Genomic DNA, 23,158 nt, shown 5'->3' with positions numbered 1-23,158 from the left:
TTTAGATGCATTGTGTCTATAGAAATGCGTCATTCAGTGCTGTAATTTGACGTGATCCTCTGAAGTTATACGTGCACTGTGGCGGACCTGATTAATCGATAACGAGAATCGTTGTCGACGAATTTCATTACCGATAATAATCGATTTTGTCGATTAGTTGTTGCAGCCCTACACTCATCATATTTATAGACCGTTAAACACTGGCAAAAGCTCAAAAATGGGCATGGAGAAGGTACTCTATAGTGCCAGCTTTTGACAAAAGTGATTTTTTGAAAGTCAGGGGTTTTTGTTCGCTCCAAGACTGTTCTGCTACTACTCCATCACAAGCACAATTAATGCAAAAAGCTCATAATACAACTGCATTTTATCAAGAATTAACACGATTATCTAGCTCGACACTGATCTGATCACTCAAATCAGAAGGTGAAGGTAATGAAGACGGCGGTGGGCAATGAATGGATACATAATTAAAACGCAGCTTCACTGTTATGAGAGATGTTGCACAGGCGTGCGGGACTAATTCACACGCAATGATGCTCTCACAAATGCATTCAAATAAATGTAATCTCATTGTGCTTCTCAATCTGTATCTGACTAAATAATTGTTAAACTAACGGATTAAAATGTACTGATATTTTAAGCCTGCCAAACAAAATTTTCACTTAAATAAGCTACAATGACAGATTTAACTTTTAATGCTAATAATCACTTGGCAAATTGTTTAATGCACACCTAGCCTAAAAGTAAAGAAAATATCCTAACACAAAAAAGCCCTTTTTTGTCTTATCAGATCTGATTAAGGGTTCTTACGTTTAGGCTACATTTACTTTATCCAAAGCAAACTGCATTGCATTTAACATATAGACCAACATTTTTAGTTGTGTTCATGCATTAGGCTATACCTTAGTTTGATTTGAACCCATGATTGTGACGAGCTAAATTTTTTGCCGAAATCATTCTGTGAAAATCTTAATAAAATGTTATAAATAACCAAAAAATACTTGTTACAAATAAGCAAAGATGAAAGAAGGTTTGTTTAAATAAGTTAAAAATTGTATTATCAAGTGAGCATTGCTCACTTTTTGACATTACAGACACTGTCTTATCCTAAATAAAATGAATAGAAGAGGTAAAAGTTCTAGGGTGCAAAACAGAAAATGACAAAAGGGGAAAACAATGCATTAAAATGAGGTTGAACAATGCATTAAAATGAGGTTAGCTTAACTAGTCCCATTTCGTAGAAAATTTTGAATTCAAAAAGGGTCATTTGTGTGGAACATGTAAAATGACTTTTTGAAAACTCTTTGTATCCTTTATTATACTTTAGTGCAAAACAGCGCTGAACTTTGACAAAAAGTTATTTTTTTAACTGTTATAATAGTGATTTTATGATGACTAAATAATAAGTAAGTGAAAATATACAAAAATAGGCATAATTTGGAGACAATTAAAAAAACTGGGAACAATGTATGGCCAACAGGAGTTAACGGGGGTGTCATAAAATGCTTGTTTTTTTGGTATGGAAAATTGGGACAGGAGGGTTGCATCTTTGTCACTTTTTTCACCTCTGATTAAAGGGATAGTTCGAGCATTTAAGACATGAAGTTGTATGCAATCCTTATCAGCACTATAGTGTATACACACTGACCCACACTGCGTTCACCTCCCTGGTCAGAGTTCTGGCCGCTGGAAGTTTTTCAAGAAAGTAGTCACGGTTAGTTTTCGGGGCCTCAAAACTGTGCGTTTTTACGTGAAAAAAATATATGCGTTTCAAAGCTTGATTAATTTATATCACAAAAAACACTCCTGACAAAAATCAAACCTCAATTTAATCGGCACTATATTCTTTCCGTTTCCATCAATCCGCGCTGCTGTCAGTTCGCATGTTCCGATCAGCTGTTCCATTACACACTCGAATGACAACGACGTAAAAAGTAGAAAATAAACAATGGTGCGAACTTGTAAATTCCCAGGTTGTGACCACAAGAATGTGCAGGGATCGCCGTTCAGATTCCATCGTTTTCCTGTTTCTGATATAGTTATGAGACAGCTTTGGCTGGTTGCCATCGGCTACTCTGCGGGAGCTAAAATATCCAGTATCAAGGATTTTCGTGTGTGCAGTGCTCACTTCAGCGAAGACGATTACATCCTCAACCAAGGAGGAAAAATCAAAAAACGGATTTTAAAGAGTTCTGCTGTACCAGTACCACGGGTAAGCTCTATTTACTAACTTTGTCGCATACGACAGGTTTATTTTGAAGCTAACGTCGGTTTTTAGGCTAACGTTACACTGAGAATATTCTAACCGGGGAAGTGAAAGCATCGACAATAATCGACTGTCTATGTGGTGAGAAAATTGTCAAATGTCATAACTAATGAATTTAATTGAATCTATATAACACAACAAAAATATGATGCTTTGCTATATTTGTTATTGTCTGTAACTATGCGGAGCGTGTGTCGGTATCATCGTGTTTATAAGTGTGCTTGAAGTCACATACAGGTAGGTCTAAACCAGGTATCTCCAACTCCGGTCATCGTGAGCTACATTCCTGCAGCTCGATGTTTTCCTATGACAGGACACCTTTCTCAAATGAGACATTCTGTACAAGCCTGCTAATTACCCGTTGATTTGAGTCAGGTGTGTTGCATCAGAGAAAAACTAAAACCAGCAAGACAGTAGCTCACGAGGACTGGAGATCCCATGTCTAAACTGTACAGTAAACAATCTGATGTTTAGACTCCTGTGGAAATCACGTGAAACGAGGTCTAATATAAAAAATATATATATCGTCTGTTCCGTCTGACATTGTGCCAAAATTGGTTTCATCATCAGAAGTTTCGTAGTCAGACATGTTGTCAGCGAGTCGCGCTATCAACAGCTGATCGGAACGTGCGAACTGACAGCAGCGCGGATTGATGGAAACGGAAAGAATATAGTGCTGATTAAAACTGAGGTATGATTTTTGTCAGGAGTGTTTTTTGTGATGTAAATTAATCAAGCTTTGAAACACATATTTTTTTCACGTAAAAACGCACAGTTTTGAGGCCCCGGAAACTAACCGTGACTACTTTCTTGAAAAACTTCCAGCGGCCAGAGCTCTGACCAGGGAGGTGAACGCAGTGTGGGTCAGTGTGTATACACTATAGTGCTGATAAGGATTGCATACAACTTCATGTCTTAAATGCTCGAACTATCCCTTTAAAGCCCCACTAAGTAACTTTTCCCTCAATGCTCCCTCTACAGGTTAGAAGCGGAATTATCCATTACCGCTGTCATAAATAATTTAGCCTACCGTCGTGTCACATGCACGTTATTTGTTTGAAAGGCTATCCAGGACCGGCTTTGGAAATAACGATGTCCAGTGACAAGGTAGAGTATGTTGTATGACTTTATAAAATTATGAAAACCTATTGTAAAGCCTGCCGAGAAGCAAGTCGCATTTGTAGTCTCATTTGAACTACAAAACCGCGACCCAACGACCCAAACTTACATAGTGCTGTTATGGCTGATAGAGGTTCGCAAAGCGAATACGAAAGTGCCGTTTCACCCTGTTATGAGTTGATGAACCACTGACATGAGTTCGGAAACATTATTTTAAGGTAAAAAAAAAGTTACTTAGTGGGGCTTTAACTTGCACAAAGTTTTCTGTGAGGGTTAGTGCTAGAAAATAGAATACACGAGGGCGACAAAACTGATCTTGCACCACTTAGCAAATGTATAGTTGCGCCCCTGGTGACAAGCCTAGTTGCCACCCCTCAATCTGCTCTTGCCACCCCAAGTATAAAACCCTGGACATGCCCCTGCTTATTGTTAAAAAAAAAAAAAAAAAAAAAATTCTAAATTTATATAGCTAGTTATTGGCCAAAATGGTGGCTTGTAGATTAGAAGTAGTTTTAACATCTGTATTTTCTGATGATCCAAGCAGAATAATAAAAAAATCTGCAGGTTTTTTTTTCTTAGATCATTTAATATTCTTTATGATCTACTCCTCATGAGTTTCATTAAAAGCATTTTTCTGTTCGAAGATGAGGGCTTTCTTTCGTTTGAGCAACTCAGCACTAAGTTTAAAATCCCTCATTCACATTTCCTTAAATATTTGCAATTACGTCGTTTTTTGACATCATTACCACCACCTGAATCTACTTTAAAAACTGTATTAGAACTCAAACCACATGCAGAGATGATTATTGGAACAGTGTGCTCAATACTGGATTAAGATCATCAAGATTTTTGACCTTATTAAAAAACATTGGGAAGATGAGCTTTAAGGAGTTTAAAGGTGAAACTGGCCAAATTTACACCAAAAGTAGATGTCATATGTGATACAAGCCAGTCTTTCACATTTGTTCTGGTAATGCTCAAAACTTACAGGCCTCTGGAAATATATATATATATTTTTTTCTCAGAAGTATTTCAGACAGCAGTCTAACCCTCTCCTATTACGGCTATATTTGGAGTGCCAGAATATGGTACTAGTTTAAACAGCAGTGCTAAAAGTGTGAAAGCCCTTGTCACCTTCTTAGCAAAAAGACATATACTAATAAAATGGAAAGATAGGTATCCACCTATTTTTACTCAATGGATTACAGACCTAATGTCAGTGTAAAAAATGTTTTTTAGTAAAAGGTAATAGCTGTAAATTCCATGTTGCTTGGTAATTTAATGTTATCTAATGTTATCCAGCTTCTGTTATTGCCTTCTGTGAACACATACTATTTTTTTCTTCTTCTTTTTTTCCTTTAATTTTTAATTATTATTATTTACTTTTTTTTACATGGAGTGAAAACCTGTTCTGTGGGGATGGAAGTCTTACCAAAATTATAATAAAAAAAGACTCTGACCAAAGATATAGCAGCAAGTCAAATACAATATTAGTACAATGTTATGGAATAATAAGCTGGCTAGGGCTGTTCATAAATACTTTTTTGTGAGGCCATTAATCAAAACTCAAATGTATTACTTTTATCCATTTGCAATTTTCAAGCTTACCTTGCAGCAATAAAAGCTCCCAGGATCATGGTGAATATGGTTGCCTTTATGGACCATGAAAACTCCTTTCTACAATAAATAAATAAATAAATAAATAATAAAATTGTAAGTCTCAAATCTCATAAAAGCTGCAGCTGCAAACACTGAGTATACTAGACATACTTTAGGAGGTAACCCTCAAACAGCATTGTGAATAAGATGGAGAATCTTCTGAGCACAGTAAACATTGGCAGACTGCAAAAGAGTTGATACAGCATATTATATTATTGTACATTCAGTATATAATAACAACAGTCATGAATACTTACTTCAGCATATTACACACTTACTTTAGTTGTTTTGTTCCAAACAGGCCTGTTAACTGATTTCCCACATATAATAAAGGGAGTGGCCACACCTATGGAGTAATTATTGAGAGTACTAAACTTGAATGTGTATAGATAAAAATGAAGCATAGTTTGGCCTTAGGTATGCACAGACCTACCTTATGAGGTACATGCCTGTCAAAATCGGGGAAAGCAATTACATTTAATGATTTTGCTCCTCGCAGCACAACAACTGTTGCAAACATCTGAAAACAACATAATGATCCTTCATCAGCTGTTGGTATGCTAGAGCTGAATGTATATTATGTAAAAATATCTGTTTAATTAAGAAAATGCTTGAAACCACAGTCATTAAATATGCATACTGTATGTCTAGGGATTGGACAAAAAATGTGAACACCTAAGAAAATAGGCAATAAAGTGATTTATCAGCATTTGCATTTAATACAGCTTCCAACATTCTTCATTTATAGATTCATACAACTTTTGAATAGTCTATAGTGGAATGCCAGTTTGTTTCTTACATTAGTCTCCAAAACTGCACAGTGGTTTGATAATATTTCAGTTGAATATCAAGAGATTGTGATGGGTAGGGCAGATGCAAAATTCATCTTTGTGCTACAAATATCTAGGTTTTATGAAGGACATCTTTTTCACATTGGGGTCAGTGATTATAGTTTTAGCAGTTGCAGCTTTTTCATGGATTTATAGTTTGTGAAGTTTCTGTTGTTTGTTTTTGAGGGTTTTCAAAGTGAATATTGAGGTTACCTTGCTACAGTAAGTCTGTGTTGTTTGGACACAATTGTTCTTAGTGTTCAACAGTCCCAATCATTTACTTTAGGTTTTTGCCCACTATTGTTCTTCGCTGATGAAGTCTTGCCATGCTTTCTGTATGCAATCATAAAGTCTGAAACACCAACAATTGGTGCTGTTAATATTACAGCCGCTCCTGCTAAAGAGGTTTTTATGATTTGCCCTTTTTGGAAGTCTGACTTGTACTAAATACTGCTGAACACAACTTATGCTAGAGAGTATATACATAGGCCTACATCAAGTGTGCCAAACAAGTCATGAAAAGCGAAGCCAAAACGTTTTGATCGCCCCCAGGTGGTTGGTCCCAGTATAGATCATAAACTCTGCCCTCTTCGTGTAATCTAATGAGATATGAGACAACCTAAACAATTAAATTAGATAAATACAACTTAAATTTAGTTTTAATGGACTATCTTAGGAGAAACTTTAATTAAATAACTTAAACTCAGATCAGTAATTAATCTTCATCGTTTTAATTGTCAATTGTCAATTAAAAAAAAAAAAAAAAAAAATAAAATAAATTCTAATAGCTCTAAGATTCTTGAGATTCACAGTTAAGACACTGAAAAACTAGTAAAAATAATCAAAAACGTCAAAAAATAAGTAATAGCATTCTTACTTGTCCAATTCCCACTGCTAAAGAGGACGGGAAGCTGAGTGGAAACACAGTTTAAGTGCATAAATAATATATTAATGTAATGTACGCCCATTTATACAAAACAAATAAATAATAATAATGATGATGATGAATTCAACAGTGTCTATATAATTATGCAACTAACGTTTCGGTTTTAAAAGATTCAAAATAAGAGAGATTTGACTATATTAGATTAGAGCACACCTTCATGCAACACATTTACGTTTTTGCATAGATGACAGCTTTGACCAGGAAAAGTCATAGCAAAGGTGAGTAGGAGTAAAAATATATATATATATTAGTTCAAGTGATAAGATCTACAGACTGTAAACATACTTTATCGGTCAACCATCTTTTAATAAAAGCACCAACTGAATAAAAATGTGCTAAACTAAATCATAAATGAATAGGGTGATATCAATGCGATTACCTGTAATTAGTAAGAACACTCTTGTTAACGACAACAATGAGGAATGAAGAGAACCCATAGAAAGCTGCTGAAAATAACTTCAGAAATAATGCAGATGTGCCAGTGTCGTCTTTTCTGGGAACATTGTCTTTTGGGTTATTCTCATTGAAACTCACAGAGGGACGTTTTCGTACGTCCGCCATGTCTACCTAGATAGCCTACAGTACATGCGGTTTATCGTGTAAATAAGTCCAACTACTTTTCTGCACAATGAGTCATTCCCTTTACTGCAGTTTAAAAGGATGGGTGTCTCTTCTTCTTCTTCTTCTTCTTTTGGTTGTCTGGCCGTTCACTCCATTGGAGCATTACCGCCACCTACTGAATATTTTATCCACCTGGGTGATGAATCTGTATTGTTTTCTTTTCCTTTCTTTCCATTTTCTTTTCCTTTTCCTTTCCTTCTCTTCCCCATATATATATATATATATATATATATATATATATATATATATATATATATATATATACATAAAAAAAATTAAATTAAAAAAATATATATATATTGAAGGGGGGGTGGATACCCCACCCACCCCAAAGGATCAGAGCCCAGGCTTCAGCTGACGCTGCGTGTTCAGCTCCTCCAACTTCCACACTGGGCTCCTCAGCCTCTAAGGCAGGCAGAGGCACCATACACCTCACCCTCAGACCCTATATTTCTATATCCTGTAACATAGACCTGTAACCTCCAAAAAGGTTAAAACAGCCATATATATCTGATTGTCACTTAAACCCTTCCCCAGAAGATCCACAACGCTCACTGGCCTATTTTTAAAACTATTAAAGAGACTGTCACGCTGACCATCATATTTACCACAATTAAAAAGCACATGCTCAACTGTTTCTAAAATACCACATTCGTTACACATCCCACTTTCATGCTTCCCCATTAATGCTAATGTTGAGTTTAATCCTGTATGTCCCATTCTTAATATCCTTACTTCTTTTCTATATTTTCCAAAAAACTTCACTTTTTTCCCTACTGATTTCTCAATACTATAAAACCACCTACCTGTTCTGCTATTTTCCCATCTTTGTTGCCATTTTTGTATTAATTTTCTATTAATCACAGATTTTATTTCACTTCTACCCAAAGGAACTTTAACTTCCACCACATTTTTCTTTAATGCCTCTTTTGCCAATTTATCAGCTATTTCATTCCCTATTATCCCGATATGTGCTGGCACCCAACAAAAATATACAGTTATACCTTCCATTTTCAGTCTGTACAATAGAGTATAAATTTCCACTAACAAATCTTCTCTATCACTTTTTGTAGACATTATACTATTAAGACCTGATGAAGAATCTGAGCAAATTAAAACCCTGTTTGGCCTAACCTGTTCAACCCATTGCAGTCCTACTATAATTGCAGTTAGCTCAGTAGAGTACACAGACAGTTTGTTACTTAGCCTCAAGCTTATTTCTGTCTTAAAATTTGGAAAATACACTCCTATGCCCACTTTTTGCTCAATTGGATCCTTAGATCCATCTGTATAAATCTGCATAAAAGAATTAAAGTTTTCTCTCATAAAAACATTAACTCCATAACTATTACTGTATATTTCTTCTGCTTTTTCCCGAGCCTCCAATAATCTCATTTCAACAACAGGTTCAGGAATATTCCACACTGCCACACCACTTAATGGCATGTTAGGACAGATTGCTTCATCCTCTATACCATAATCCTTGACCCACTGTTCATATTTCCAGCCAAAGCTATTTCCTCCATTCTTTTTGTATTCCCAACAGTCATTTAGTATTACACGTGTACAATGATTCTTCTTACCACCTTTTAAGTTAGCCCAATACATCATTGCAAGCTTTTCTCTTCTCAGGTCTAATGGTATTTCCCGCCTTTCAAACCCTGACAGCATCTAGAGGAGTTGATCTTATAGCTCCACAGCAGATTCTAAGTGCTCTAGATTGTATGTTCTCCAGTTTCTTTAACTGAGATTTAGCTGCATCACCATACACTGCACATCCGTAATCTATGCTAGAACGTACTAGGGCTTGATATATACATAACATTGCGCTTTTCCTTGCTCCCCATTCATATTTGGTTATTGAGGTCATACAATTTATTACACTTTTGCATTTATTTTCAATTTTCTTAATATGTTGTTTCCAAGTCATCTTCTCATCAAAGATTAAACCAAGATACTTAAACTCTGTCACTCTTTCTAACAGTTGATCATATAATTTCAATGTAATCTGTTAAATTTTCTTTTTCCTTGAGAAAACCATGTATTGAGTTTTTGATACTGAAAACTTCATTCCCCAGTCTACTGACCATCTTTCAACTTCATTTATAGTTTCTTGTACTCCTTTAATTACATTTCCTATATTCCTACCTCTTTTCCATATAGCACCATCATCCGCATACAACGCCTTCCCAATGCTTGGTTTAACTTTTTCAAATATATCGTTGATCATTAAATTAAATAAAATTGGGCTAATCACGCTTCCTTGTGGGGTCCCATTCAGGATACCATATGATGCTGATGTTTCTTCACCTATTCTTACCTGAAATGTACGTTCAAACAAAAAATCTAATATCCAGTTATACATTCTCCCTCCTACACCAATTCTATTTAACTTAATTAACAGTCCTTCCCTCCATAGAGTGTCATACGCTTTTTCAATATCAAAGAAAACTGCAACAAGAAACTCCTTCATTATTAGTGCCTTCCTTACCTCATTTTCAAACAATAAAAGAGCATCCATTGTTGATCTCTTTTTCCTAAAACCACACTGAACTGGTGTTAATATTTCTTTCTTTTCCAGAAAATAATTTAACCTTCTTACTAACATTTTCTCCATTACTTTGCATAATGTAGATGTAAGAGCGATTGGCCTGTAGCTATTAGATTTTGTTGCATCCTTACCTGGTTTCACTACTGGTATTACTATTGCACTTTTCCAATCTTTGGGTAAATAACCTTCATTCCATATATGATTATATAAATCCAACATTGTTTTAATTGCTACCTCTGGTAAGTTTTTTAACATACTATAAGTAATCATGTCTTTCCCTGGTGTTGTATTCTTTGAGTTGTTAATTGCTATTTTTAACTCAAAAACATTAAAATCCTCATCCATACTATTATCAGCTCGTTTTTTCACACGAACATTCTCATATATTCTGCTTAATTCCTGTCTTCTATTTAAAAATGTGTCACTTAAATTTTCAATAATATGGACTTTAGAAAAAGTTTTAGCTAAGACTTCTGTCTTCTCTTTATTTGTTATGGCCACTTTCCCTTCCTCTTCAATTACAGGAATCTTCTTACAACTATTAACACCATTCATTTTCCTAATCATTCTCCAAACCACATTCATTCTAGTTTCTCTCCCAATTGTATTACAGAATTCCTGCCAAGCCTTTCTCTTTGCGCTTTTAATTACCTTCCTTGCAGTAGCCCTTTTTTCTGATATTCTATTATGGTATCTTGAGTTATTACTCTTTTTAAAATCCGGAATGCCTTATTTCTCTCTCTCACTGCCACTGAGCACTCTTCAGACCACCATGGCACATTTTTCTTTTTCTTTCCATTACCTGTTATTAATGGTATAGTCTGATTTGCTGCAGAAATTATTCCTCCTACTACCTTATTGTATTTCTCTTCAATATTTCCTTCCAGCTTAATATTTATGAAATTTTCTTCACACAACATATAAAATTCCTCCCAATTTGCCTGCCTAAATCCCCACCTTGCAGATTGACCCATATTTTCCTTTTGAACTGTACTCTGGATCTCACATATTACAGGCCAATGATCGCTGCCCAAGTTATCTTCAAGTACAGTCCAGATACTCTTACCAGCTAAAGCTGCTGACATTATTGTCAGATCCAGACATGACATACCACCTTTTACTATATCCATTCTCGTTGGTTTCCCATCATTCAAGCACACAAGTGAGTTTTCTTCCATAAATTCTTCTATGATTACCCCATTGTTATCTTTATTTTTACTACCCCACAGACCATTATGTGCATTAAAATCCCCACATATGATAACTTTGCCCTGAATATTACCCATCATTTCTTTTAATATAGCATTACTTATTTCTTTACATGGATTGTAGAAATTTGCAATTCTGATTCCTTCATGTTTTCCCAATACTTCTATGGTTACACATTCTAAACTTTTACTTGTGAAAACTCTTTTATATGCTATGCTCTCATTAATAAATGTTGCACACCCTCCTCCTCTTCCAGCTTCTCTGTCTTTCCTTTCCACTACATATCCATCGATCTTAAAATCCAAGGAGCTATTTAACCATGTCTCCTGAATACACATGATGTCTGGCAATTTTTCCATTTCTATGATATGTTTTTTAAAACCTTGCCCATTTGATATTAAGCTCCTGGCGTTCCAATGTAGTAGTAGGAAAGACATTATATACCTAAGTATTATTCTGAGTCATATCCAAAGCAGCATTTCCTTCCTTAGCTTTCAAAATCTCATGGACCTCCTCTGCTGTAACACCTGTTAACTTCAGAAATTTATTGGCACACCCAACAATAATCTTTAACTTGTCTGATTTCCTTTCCACTTGCGAGGTACCATTAACCACCGCACAAATAAAAGCCACAAAATCAATTTTGTTCATCACAATATGTTGATCTGGTTTATTTCTCACAGAACTTACATCTTTCTGAGGAAAGGATTCTGCCATAATTCCTTGCACATTAGTTCTTTTTGTTTCAGCTGCACCTTTCACCTTACGAGTTGCTTCGGCATATGTTGTACTGTTTTTATTTTTTGTACTTCACGGGCTTCTTGTTGAACCGGGCATCCTGCATATGCTGCACTGTGTCTTCCTCCGCAATTGCAACATTTTATCTCTGCACCCTCCTCACACTTGCCATAATCGTGTTTTCCTCCGCATTTTGCACAACGCATTTTCCCTTTACAGATACTAGCAGTATGTCCCATGCGTTGGCATTTGAAACACCTTAAAGGTGGAGGTACGTACTCTCGCACTGAGAAGCTTACGAATCCTAGCTTTACTCTCATCGGCAGATTATTCCCTTCAAACTGTATCATCACGCTCATGCTTTCACATTTTTTATTGTCTTTCCACATCTGTAGCCTTCTAGCAAAAATGACTGTGCCTCCACTCAGATTACTTTTGATATCATCCATACTTACATTAAGAGGTACTCCCGAAATAACACCTCGAACTTTATTGCCTATTTCTGTGCACGTTATCCGTGCCCCTGCTAGCATTTTCATTGTCATTATTTTTTCCTTCTGCTTCTGATCCAAGCATTTAATCATTATTCTTCCATTGCTAAGACAAGATACAGCTTTCACTACTCCCAACTCTTTCTCGATTATTTTTGAAAGTTTGACAGGGTGGGCTTGCTGTTCTGTCTGCTTAGTAAACGTAATAATCACTTTGATTTCTTTTCCTGACATCTCTTTAATAGCTTCATTTCTCTTGTCTTGTTTGTTCACAATCAGATCCATCACCCAAACTGCTCTTTTTTTCCCTTTTATTGTATCTTACTTCCTGATACTCCATATCTTGACCATTATCGTCATCCGAGGTGTCTCCCCACGCCGCTCCTCCTTCCGCCATCTTTTTCCTCGTATCCTTTTTTTTTTTTTTTTTTATTAAACTTAGATACAAAATCTCGTAGAGGTAACAGCATAGTATCCTACCAAGTACAATAACAGTCAACATCAAACCGTAAGGGGATCCATCTTACATGTAAGGCAAAACAAAATAAGTAAATAAATAAAATAAAAATTACAACACAAGAAACTTATACATGTCCGATGATATTTTCTGGGCACAACAATTTTTAAGTAATCTCAGTGAGGAGTAAAATAGTTTAAATTCGTTTAAGAAATGTTCAAAGCAGGGGGTGGAATCTCTCCACTTACAACAATGTATATGATACTTAGCAAGAAGGATAACAATATTCACAATGTCTGATATTGCATTATCTAAACCATCAACATAAAACAATATATAGTTGATGTTAAATACAGGGATGTTTGACATTTTTGTAGTCAGCCAGTCTCTGACCGCACTCCAGAATCGGCATGAAAAGGAGCAGGAAAAAAAAAAGTGATCTAAAGGTTCATCAGTAAAACCACAAAAAGCACAACCCACCTTGTCAAATTTAAATCGCTTGTGAAGAAAATTGGAAACAGGATAAATCTTATGACAAATTTTGAAATGAGTTTCTTTGACTTTAGGCGGAATTGGCCATTGAACATATTTAGAGAAAGCTTTTTCCAGCGTATCAGAAAGGTTTGCTGGTACATTGTATTTATTATAATCATGAAAAAATTTAGATTTAAAAGCATCTGTAGCAACCCTGTTCTTGAAATTTTTATCTAGTAAATTGTGATGACCAACTGATAAATTCGACAATACTGGAGTGACATCAGAGTAAGTCAAGGTATTTTGGATTAAGTGAATCAAGGCTACAGGAATAGCTTTACAAATTTTTAGATATTCTCTGTGAGTACAGCTTATGTTAGAACATTCAACAAAACTGGTGTGATCCAGTAAAACACCTTTACAATCCATCAGGTCAGTTACAAAGAGAATACCCTTTTCAAACCATTCAGCTTTAAAGACAGATTTTCTGTTTATAAGAATTGTTCTATTATTCCACAGAACCGAACTGTGTGGAGTAAAATTATGTGTGAATATCATTTTCCAAAAGTGTAGTATTTGCCTATGAAATTTAGACAGTGCAAGTGGAATCTTACTAATATCGAAATCACATCTGAGTAAAAAATCCATACCACCAAGCTTTCCAAAAATAGCCCTAGGTATGTGAAACCACATAGAGTTAGAACAAGCAAAAAAAGTTTTTAACCAATTAATTCTAAATGAGCCTATCAAGGCTTCAAAATCTAAGGCTTTTAATCCACCATTTTTATACTTTTTAACTAACTGGGACCTTTTTAAATAATGCGTTTTATTTCTCCACAGAAACTGAAAAATGACTGAGTTGGCCTTTCTAATATTACGGTCGGAAATAAACACAGAGTTCATATCACCGACACGTTTCTCAATGTTAACCTCCTCCATCCTCCGATCATCCTTAGATATTGTTAAACCTAAATATTTAACCTCCGTCTGGACATTTATCGAGGCAATAGAGCTCTCTGGACAAGAGTGGATAGGCATCAATACACATTTCTTAATATTGAGAGACAAACCCGAGGCATCCGAAAAGGCATTAATTATGTTTAGTGCAGTGTCAACCATACTTTTATCTTTTAAAAAAATGACAGTATCATCAGCAAATTGGCTAATCTTAAATTCCTTTTCACAAATCTTAATGCCATGCAGATTTGAATCATTAACAATAGCCAAAGTGAGCATCTGGGTAGTTAGAATGAATAGTTTAGGAGATATGGGACACCCTTGGCGAATTCCTCTAGACATCATGAAGCTAGGAGTGATCTCCGATCCCAAAGACACCGAACTAGATATATCTGAGTAAAACATTTTGATTATGTTACAAAATTTATCTCCAAAACCCATACATTTTAATGTTTCTGCAATAAAACAGTGCTCTAGGGAGTCAAACGCTTTATAAAAATCAAGGAATAATAATAGGCTCTCATTTTCTATTAAATGACTGTAGTCCAACATATCAAGAATTAGTCTTGAATGAAAATGTATATTCCTTCCCTTTATAAAGGCTGATTGACATTCACTAATAACCTTTGTCAAGCCATTGTTCAGGCGATTGGCATATACAAGAGCTAGTAATTTGTAATCCGTACATAAAAGGGTTATCGGTCTCCAATTTTCAATAGAAAGTGGATCTTTATCGGCCTTTGGGATCAAAGTAATGAGACCACGCTTCATTGTGGGAGAGAGTTCTTGTCTTAAGATACATTCACCAAGGGCTTCAAATAAAAGCTGACGGATATCTTTCCAAAAGAAGACAAAAAAATCGACAGTTAAACCGTCCAAGCCAGGTGATTTACACTTGGCCATTTGATAGATGGCTTCATCCAGCTCTTCAATTATTAAATCATCCTCCAAAATTTGCTTAAAGTCATCCTCAATTACCTCAACCCACCCTTGAATGGATTGAAAAAAAGATTTACAATTAGCCTCAGAGTATCTTGAACAATATAAGTTACTATAAAAGTCTCTAATTGCCATGTTAATTAGATTTAAATCATCTGTAACAGCACCATTAATACTTAATTTAGAAATTTTCTTTTTCGTTTGCCTTTGTTTTTCAAGATTAAAAAAGTAGGAAGAATTTTTCTCGCCCTCCTCGATCCAACGAGCCCTTGAGCGAATAAAAGCACCCCGAGCTTTGTCTAAAAACAAATTATCTAATTGATTTTTGAGATTTTCTAATTGGGCTTTTTCCTCACTAGACAACACAGCTTTGGAGCATAGAATGTTAATATTAGTAACAATTTCCTTTTGTTTAACCCGCATTTTATTAGAAGAGTATTTTCCCATTATAATAGCTGCTTCTTTAACTTTGAATTTAAACCACTCCCATTTATTTAATGGTGAAGAATCCAAAGATGTCACATCAACAATGAGATTGTTAACTTCATCACAAAAGTTTTTGTTAAGCAAAAGATTACTATTGAATTTCCAAATTGTGTTTTGAGGTCGCTTATTATTATTTAAGTTAAGGATCAGAGTAGTGTTAATTTCGTCAGACGAGACGAGACGAAATATGTTCGTCAACGACCTTTTTTTTCATGACTAAGACGAGACGATGACAAGACTGCACCACTGTCCAAAAACGCTGACTAAGACTAAATTAACATGCATTATTGTTGACGAAAAAAGACGAGACGAAAATGTTTTGCATAAAATAAAAACGAAGATAAAATCTCTCTTCATTTTCGTCTACAATCGTCTCTGCTTTTTCATCAGCTGTTACGGCTTTAAAATATTCAAACTGCGCTTTGGCGCGCTGGCTGGCGCTGAGCCAGAGACATCAGCTGTTACGGCTTTAAAATATTCAAACTGCGCTTTGGCGCGCTGGCTGGCGCTGAGCCAGAGACGAACGAGCTCTGCTCTTGTCATATAATCACAACTATCAACTATGCAGTGTTTTTAACCACATAACGCTTATTTTAGGTTTCAGACATTTAAATACACATAAGTACTAGTAAAAGGAGACATTTAGAGTTTGTAAAATACACACATAGGTCTATGGAAGCAGCAAATAACAATCTATTCAAATATAATTTGCCGATGTGTTTTATTCATATCACATACACATAGGCTTAGTAACTAAAAAGTCCACTCTATTCCTCTTCTAGTTCACCAGCCACTTACTTGCATGTATTTCGGGAGAAACGGATGAATGTATATGTGCTGTAAATACGGCTGACAGGACTCTGAACAGCAGCGCGAACAAACATGGCGGCGCCCATCTCACGTTACAGATTACGACCCAGATCATTTATATAGGGTTTTAAAGTACGAAACATACTAATTCACACATATTTGTGAATCGGAATATTAGATAGTTCATGGCATGGTAAGCAAGTGTGTGAGTATTTTGGATAAAAAAGGAAAAACGAAATAAAAGCGATCTATCTGTCATACAGTGTTATTGTGTCTGTGTTGTGACACGTGGCAAGCTTGATGCGTCGCCATGGAAACAATAAGGACGAACGTTCTAAAATAACGGTCGCTTAAAAAAAACTCACTCTCAGGGGTCCGCTAGCTAGAATATTTAAAACTCACCACTGAAAGGGTTAATCATTTGTGAATGTGTCTCCTAAATCAGCAATTGAAAACCAGACACGTTTAACATTTGCATTCAACAAAAATCATTCAACAAGTGTATTTTGTCAGGTAATTATGACATTTAACCAATGTTTGAGATATGTGAAACACTTTTTTTGCTGAAATGTGTATCAGTAATAATCTCAGTAATAATGTGTTATTTTAAAAAAAGACTACAATTTTTTGACTAAACCTAGACTAAAATATATTGAGTTCTTTTTGACTAAAACTAGACTAAAATTAAAAGACTTTTAGTCGACTAAAACTTGACTAAGATACCTTGAGTTTTCTTTTGACTAAAACTAGACTAAAATGACGAGACTTTTAGTCGACTAAAACTTGACTAACAAAAAAAGATATGTGAATGACTAAGTATGACTAAAACTAACAAGGACATTTGGCACAAGACTACGACTAAGACTAAATTAAAAATAGGTGACGAAATTAACACTAGATCAGAGTCACTGAGCAATGGTCTGTTAGGGGAGCTGTAGAGATTTCACATTTAGATATATTATTAAACCAGTTAAAAGGAATAAGCCAGTAGTCCAACCTGGAGCACTGTCCATTATTAGATGCATTGAACCATGTGTATTGTCTAACACCGGAATTTTTTAACCTCCAGCAGTCAATCAAATTTGTATTTGAAACCAGGTTGTTGTAAATATCATCAAAGGTGTGATGGTGCCCTCTAGAGGGAAGACGGTCAACTGAGTTGTCTGGGACCAAATTAAAATCCCCCCCTATGATAACATCATCCGTTGAATATGTCACCTTCCATTGGTTAATCTTAACACATAGGTCATCATAAAATAGTTTGTTAAGGGCTTTACTATTGTAACCGTATACACACACCTTTTTCCTCGTATCCACGCAGATCCACGTCCAAAAAGTTCACCGGATGGGTGTCTCTTCTTCTTGTGTCGTTTTTATTGGCAGTTTGCAAACGAAGTGCATTAAAGCCATCTACTGGACTGAGGTATGAACTCATTGGTTTGTCAACTAAATTCTGTTTACAAGCTCAGTTTCTTTTAGAAATGTCATGACAGCCTTAATTATAGAATGTGTGGCAGGCAGACTCATTTTTTTTTTTTTTTTTAATTCAACACATTATTCAATGTCCTCTCTAGTTCTTTCCTTTTCTCAGAGTATTTCCTACATATCAAGAGTACACATTTTACCTTTTCCACTTCTCCACAATGCATACATAATCATATCTGGTGTTTTCCTATTAATCTTAAACAGCTATTTAAACATGTGTGCCTTATTTCCAACCTTGTTAAAATAACATTGTTTCCCTTTCGGCCTCGGATTACTCTACCTTTTAATTTATACTTTTTCTTTCTGAATGCTGTAAAAAAATGTCTTCCTTTTTCCTGATCCCATGTATCCTGCCACATTTTTAGGGCCCAAGCCCAGAATGGGCGAAGGCCCTATTGTTCTTCTAAGGATTCTTATTTATTTAGGGCCCGAGCCCAAAAGGGCGAAGGCCCTATTGTTCTTCTAAGGATTCTTATTTATTTAGGGCCCGAGCCCAAAAGGGCGAAGGCCCTATTGTTCTTCTATGGATTCTTATTTTTAGGGCCCGAGCCCAAAAGGGCGAAGGCCCTATTGTTCTTCTAAGGATTCTTATTTGTTTTTTTTAGGGCCCAAGCCCAAAAGGGCGAAGGCCCTATTGTTCTTCTAAGGATTCTTATTAGGGCCCGAGTCCAAAAGGGCGAAGGCCCTATTGTTCTTCTAAGGATTCTTATTAGGGCCCGAGCCCAAAAGGGCGAAGGCCCTATTGTTCTTCTAAGGGTTCTTATTTTTTAGGGCCCGAGCCCAAAAGGGCGAAGGCCCTATTGTTCTTCTAAGGATTCTTCTTTCCTTTTTTTTTAGGGCCCGAGCACCGATGGTGTGAGGACCCTATTGGAATTGCTCCGTTTATTATTAGGGCCCGAGCCCAAAGGGGCGAAGGTCCTATTGTTCTTCTAAGGATTCTTCTTTCCTTTTTTTAGGGCCAGAGCACTGCAGTGCGAGGACCCTATTGGAATTGCTCCGTTTATTATTAGGGCCCGAGCCCAAAAGGGCGAAGGCTAGGGATGCACCGATCCGTATCGGCCGATCACTTGCGCGTTTTGTCAGTAAAGCCGGTTCTGTAATCAGCGGTAAATGCCATCAGGTGCATGATTTCACGTTGAGCCGTATACTACACACAGCCGTTGTTCACTGACGAGCTGCGCACATTCACACTGATAATGAACATTGATTTGCGCAGCTCGTCGGTAAACAACGGCTGTGTGTAGTATATACGGCTCAACATGAAATCACGCACCTGATGGCATTTACCGCTGATTACAGAACCGGCTTTACTGACAAAACGCGCAAGCATGATCGGCCGATTCGTATCGGTGCATCCCTAGCGAAGGCCCTATTGTTCTTCTAAGGGTTCTTATTAGGGCCCGAGCCCAAAAGGGCGAAGGCCCTATTGTTCTTCTAAGGGTTCTTATTAGGGCCCGAGCCCAAAAGGGCGAAGGCCCTATTGTTTTTCTAAGGATTATTTGGGCCCGAGCCCAAACGGGCGAAGGCCCTATTGTTCTTCTAAGGATTCTTATTTTTTTTTTTTTCAACCGTTGGGGCACTTTTGGGGGCCTTAACATACTCAAAAACTCTTGAAAATTTGCACACATGTTGGAATCTGCCGTCGTCCGGACGCCACAGAGGCTGGGACCCGGGCGTGGTTCAGGGCCTCTACAGCGCCCCCTGGAACACAGTTTGAAAACTTGATGTACTGCGCACACATACTTGCACGTATTGATATGAAACTCGGTACACATATAGAACTCATCGAGCTGAACAACTTTTGTACTCTATGTCATAGGCTCCACGCAACAGGAAGTGAGATATTTAGGGCTGTTTAAAAAGCGCATGCTCTGGAATTTAACGTACTCCTCCCAGGGTTTCGATAGGATTGTCACCAAACTCGGTCAGCATGATCTCAAGACATTGGGGACGCTAAATTGCGAGGGGATTTTTGATATCTCGAACGGTTTGGCCGTGGCAAGGCGACAAAGTTATGGCGAGAAATGAGAAACAGGAAGTGTCTAATTACTGTTGCATACATTGCCTGATTCTTATGAAACTTCACCAGTTTGGTCGTTGTATGATGCCGATTCCATAAATGTGACTATTATGAGTCAAAGTTATAGCGCCACCAACTGGCAGCAGGAAGCGTGTCATTTTCAATATCCTTTGAAATCAGCCTCTTAATTTTACTTGATTATCTTCAAACTTCATCAAAATAATGTCAAAACACGGCCGATGAGAATATGTAAAGGGATCGATGATAAATCAAATACTGTTGCCATGGCAACGCGTCAAACTTTAAAATTAGATTCCTGTCTTTTCGAGGCAGATAACATGCTTAGAATTTCATGAAACTCAACAAACACATCAATATTAATGATAGTTAGACACTGGCAAAAGGTCATAAATGGGCGTGGAGCAGGCACTCTATAGCGCCATCTTTTGACAAAAGTTGGGGGGTTAGTTTTTCCTACAGTCACCAAACTCTGTACGTATATTGTTCTCATCAATCTGGACAACTTTCTAAATCAAACTCATTAGCTAAGACCAACAGGAAGCCGGCTATTTTGATTTGAATGTGGATTTTTGGAAAAATCAGGCTGTAAACAAATTTACACTCCTTCTAAGAACAATAAGGTATTCACACCAAACCTTTTTAACATGAAGAGAAGATTCTGAAGATGTTAAATTGCGAGCGGATTTGTGATATCTTGAACGGTGTTGACGTAGTGATTTTTTAAAGATGTAGTAAAAAACATAACCGTAATTTTTTTATATCTTTAAAGTGCAGCATCCAAACTCTTTACAACTTTTTTTCACACAGAGATCTTATCATTCTGAGCAAGTGCTGTAAATATAATTTTTTTACAAGCTTCTATGAATTAAAGAAAATTAAAAATCGAAATCAGAAACCTGCTGTCACTCTGGGTCTCTGTGTGTGTGCGTAGTTGAGTCACAGTAACTTAAGAGAGACTGAAGGGGGGAGGGGTGAAAGGAAGAGAGAGAGTGAAACCCATTACCCCATTACAATACTCAACTTGATTTTTAAAGATATTTTGAAAGAAAGAAGCGTTTATAGAGCACTTTGTGTATTGCTGTACACCCACATGAACTGTGTTCATGTTCATGTTAATTCACAGAACATAAACTAATGTTAAAATATACTATTTTACCATTAAACAATATATGAATACTTTTTTTGGCTTAATATTAAAATTAATAAATACTATTTAATTATTGTTCATGTTAACTAATATAGTTAATGTTAACAAATGAAACTGGTTGGCAATTTTATATATTGTGTGCATGTGTCTGTGTGTTGATTTTAAAGTTTAACCCTTTCAATTCAGTAAACTTTAAATCCAAACTGGCTGAGGGTTACTGTGAATGCATGTGCCAACTGGGCACCGTTTTCCAAATTGATTCTTTGTTATGTAGCGCTTAAAAGCGATGTCTTATAACAGGAGTCACCTGCAAAGCAATATCCACACACAAATTGAACAGATAGGTAACGATGACATTTAAGCAGAAGTGGTGGACGTAAAGCAAGCAATAATAACATTTTGTTATCATCATGAATTACATGTTCTTATCATCATCATCAGAATATAGGGAAAATGTTCCCTATATTGTGAACGGCTTTGGGATATCTTGAACGGTGTTGATGTGGTGATTTATGAAAGTAACAATAAAAAAGATGAAGAGTTATTTTCATATATCTTTAAATTGCATTATTCTAACTCATCAAAACTTTTTACATATAAAGAACAAGAAATTCTTAGGAAATACGTGTAGTTTCAAAATGTTATCATGCTCAGAGGCCCCAAAAACATTAAAAGTGTCAAATAAATTCGTCAGATTAAAGCTCTAATACCAGGGATGAACACTAGAGGTCCTCATAAAATAAGGAATCGTTTGACCTCTAATGCTATTTAGCTCATTCTCAGTGTATAAGAATGACAATAATCCATAGAATTAGTTGATATGTACTGTACTGTCAGTGTAATTTTACATAATTATTTTGTATAGGTGCTTAAAGAGCATTAAAATATTTTTTTTTATCTTTTAAGGAAAAATTATGTGATTTAAATACATATATACACACTCACTGATAGAACAAAGTATCTTATAAGTATGACACTATACTGCTCAGTTCACTTAATTAGAATGAGAAACAAATACAAAAAGGCCAAAAAATCAACTAAGTTAATATGTATTTATTTTTTAATATATTTGTTTATAATTATTTCACAGATGCTTATAGACTATTAAAACAATATTTAAAAATGCTTGTAGACCATAAAACATGGTAACTATTTAAAATAGGGTCCAATACCTACAAAAAAGCCTCTTGGAGCAAAATTTGACACCCAACAGGAAGTCGGTTATTTTTAATTTTCTCAAATTTTGTCATTTTTGCCATTTTTAGGCCTCCTACTTGAACGAACTCCTCCTAGAGATTGATCCGGATTAACGCCAAATTTGCTGAGTGTAATCTAAAGCACTTTGTGACGTTAAATTGCAAAGATCTAGAGTTTTCATTGGAGGGCGTGTCCAAATCAGTCTCGCAAATTTCGATGTTTTCCCATGAAAAAGGAAGTTTCTATAACTCAGGCATACAATGTCCGATCTGTCCCAAACTTCACATGTGTGATAACACTCCTGACCTGAAGACATCTACATTCCCATATTCAGTTCTAGTCTTAGCGCCACCTGCTGGCAACAGGAAGTGTCATGCTGTACTCTACAACAAACTCCTCCAAGAGATTTATACAGATCAACACCAAAATCGGTCAGTCTAATAAAAAGGCTTTAGTGATGTTAAATTGCGAAGATCTTGAGTTTTTGTTGAAGGGCATGTCCGTGGTGGCCTGACAAAGTTTGATGTTTGGTCATGGACATAGAAGTTGTTATAACTCAGCCATAAAATGTCCAATCTGCCTCAAACTTCACATGTTTGATAAGAGTCCTGGCCTGAAGACATCTTAAGGCCAATATTCAGATATTATCATAGCGCCACCTATTGACAGCAGGATATATCATATCTTGCACTAACTTAAACATACCAAGGTCAATCTGCATCAGACTTCATATGT

The 23,158-nt window shown here is 36.1% G+C and overlaps 1 protein-coding gene across 2 annotated transcripts in view; it reads right to left on the bottom strand.

Annotated features, from left to right (window-relative positions):
• slc35d1b (solute carrier family 35 member D1b) overlaps window positions 1-7,481 on the bottom strand; it is a 38,083-nt gene extending 30,602 nt beyond the window's left edge. For both annotated transcript variants that reach the window (XR_012356863.1, XM_073849789.1), the window contains exons 1-6: window positions 7,200-7,481; window positions 6,752-6,785; window positions 5,478-5,564; window positions 5,323-5,390; window positions 5,156-5,227; window positions 4,994-5,062 (exon numbers count right to left, since the gene is read on the bottom strand). Coding sequence is in view for 1 of the 2 variants with exons in the window: in XM_073849789.1 (XP_073705890.1) it covers window positions 4,994-5,062; window positions 5,156-5,227; window positions 5,323-5,390; window positions 5,478-5,564; window positions 6,752-6,785; window positions 7,200-7,381 (512 nt within the window). In the remaining variant the exon portion in view is untranslated. The remainder of the gene's footprint in view (window positions 1-4,993; window positions 5,063-5,155; window positions 5,228-5,322; window positions 5,391-5,477; window positions 5,565-6,751; window positions 6,786-7,199) is intronic.
• Window positions 7,482-23,158: the final 15,677 nt, after the last annotated feature.

Source organism: Garra rufa, chromosome 10 (assembly GCF_049309525.1).
Source record: "Garra rufa chromosome 10, GarRuf1.0, whole genome shotgun sequence".
Taxonomy (NCBI): domain Eukaryota; kingdom Metazoa; phylum Chordata; class Actinopteri; order Cypriniformes; family Cyprinidae; genus Garra; species Garra rufa.
The sequence above is the reverse complement of the archived record's forward strand: the minus strand, read 5'-3'. Positions and strand labels throughout refer to the sequence as shown.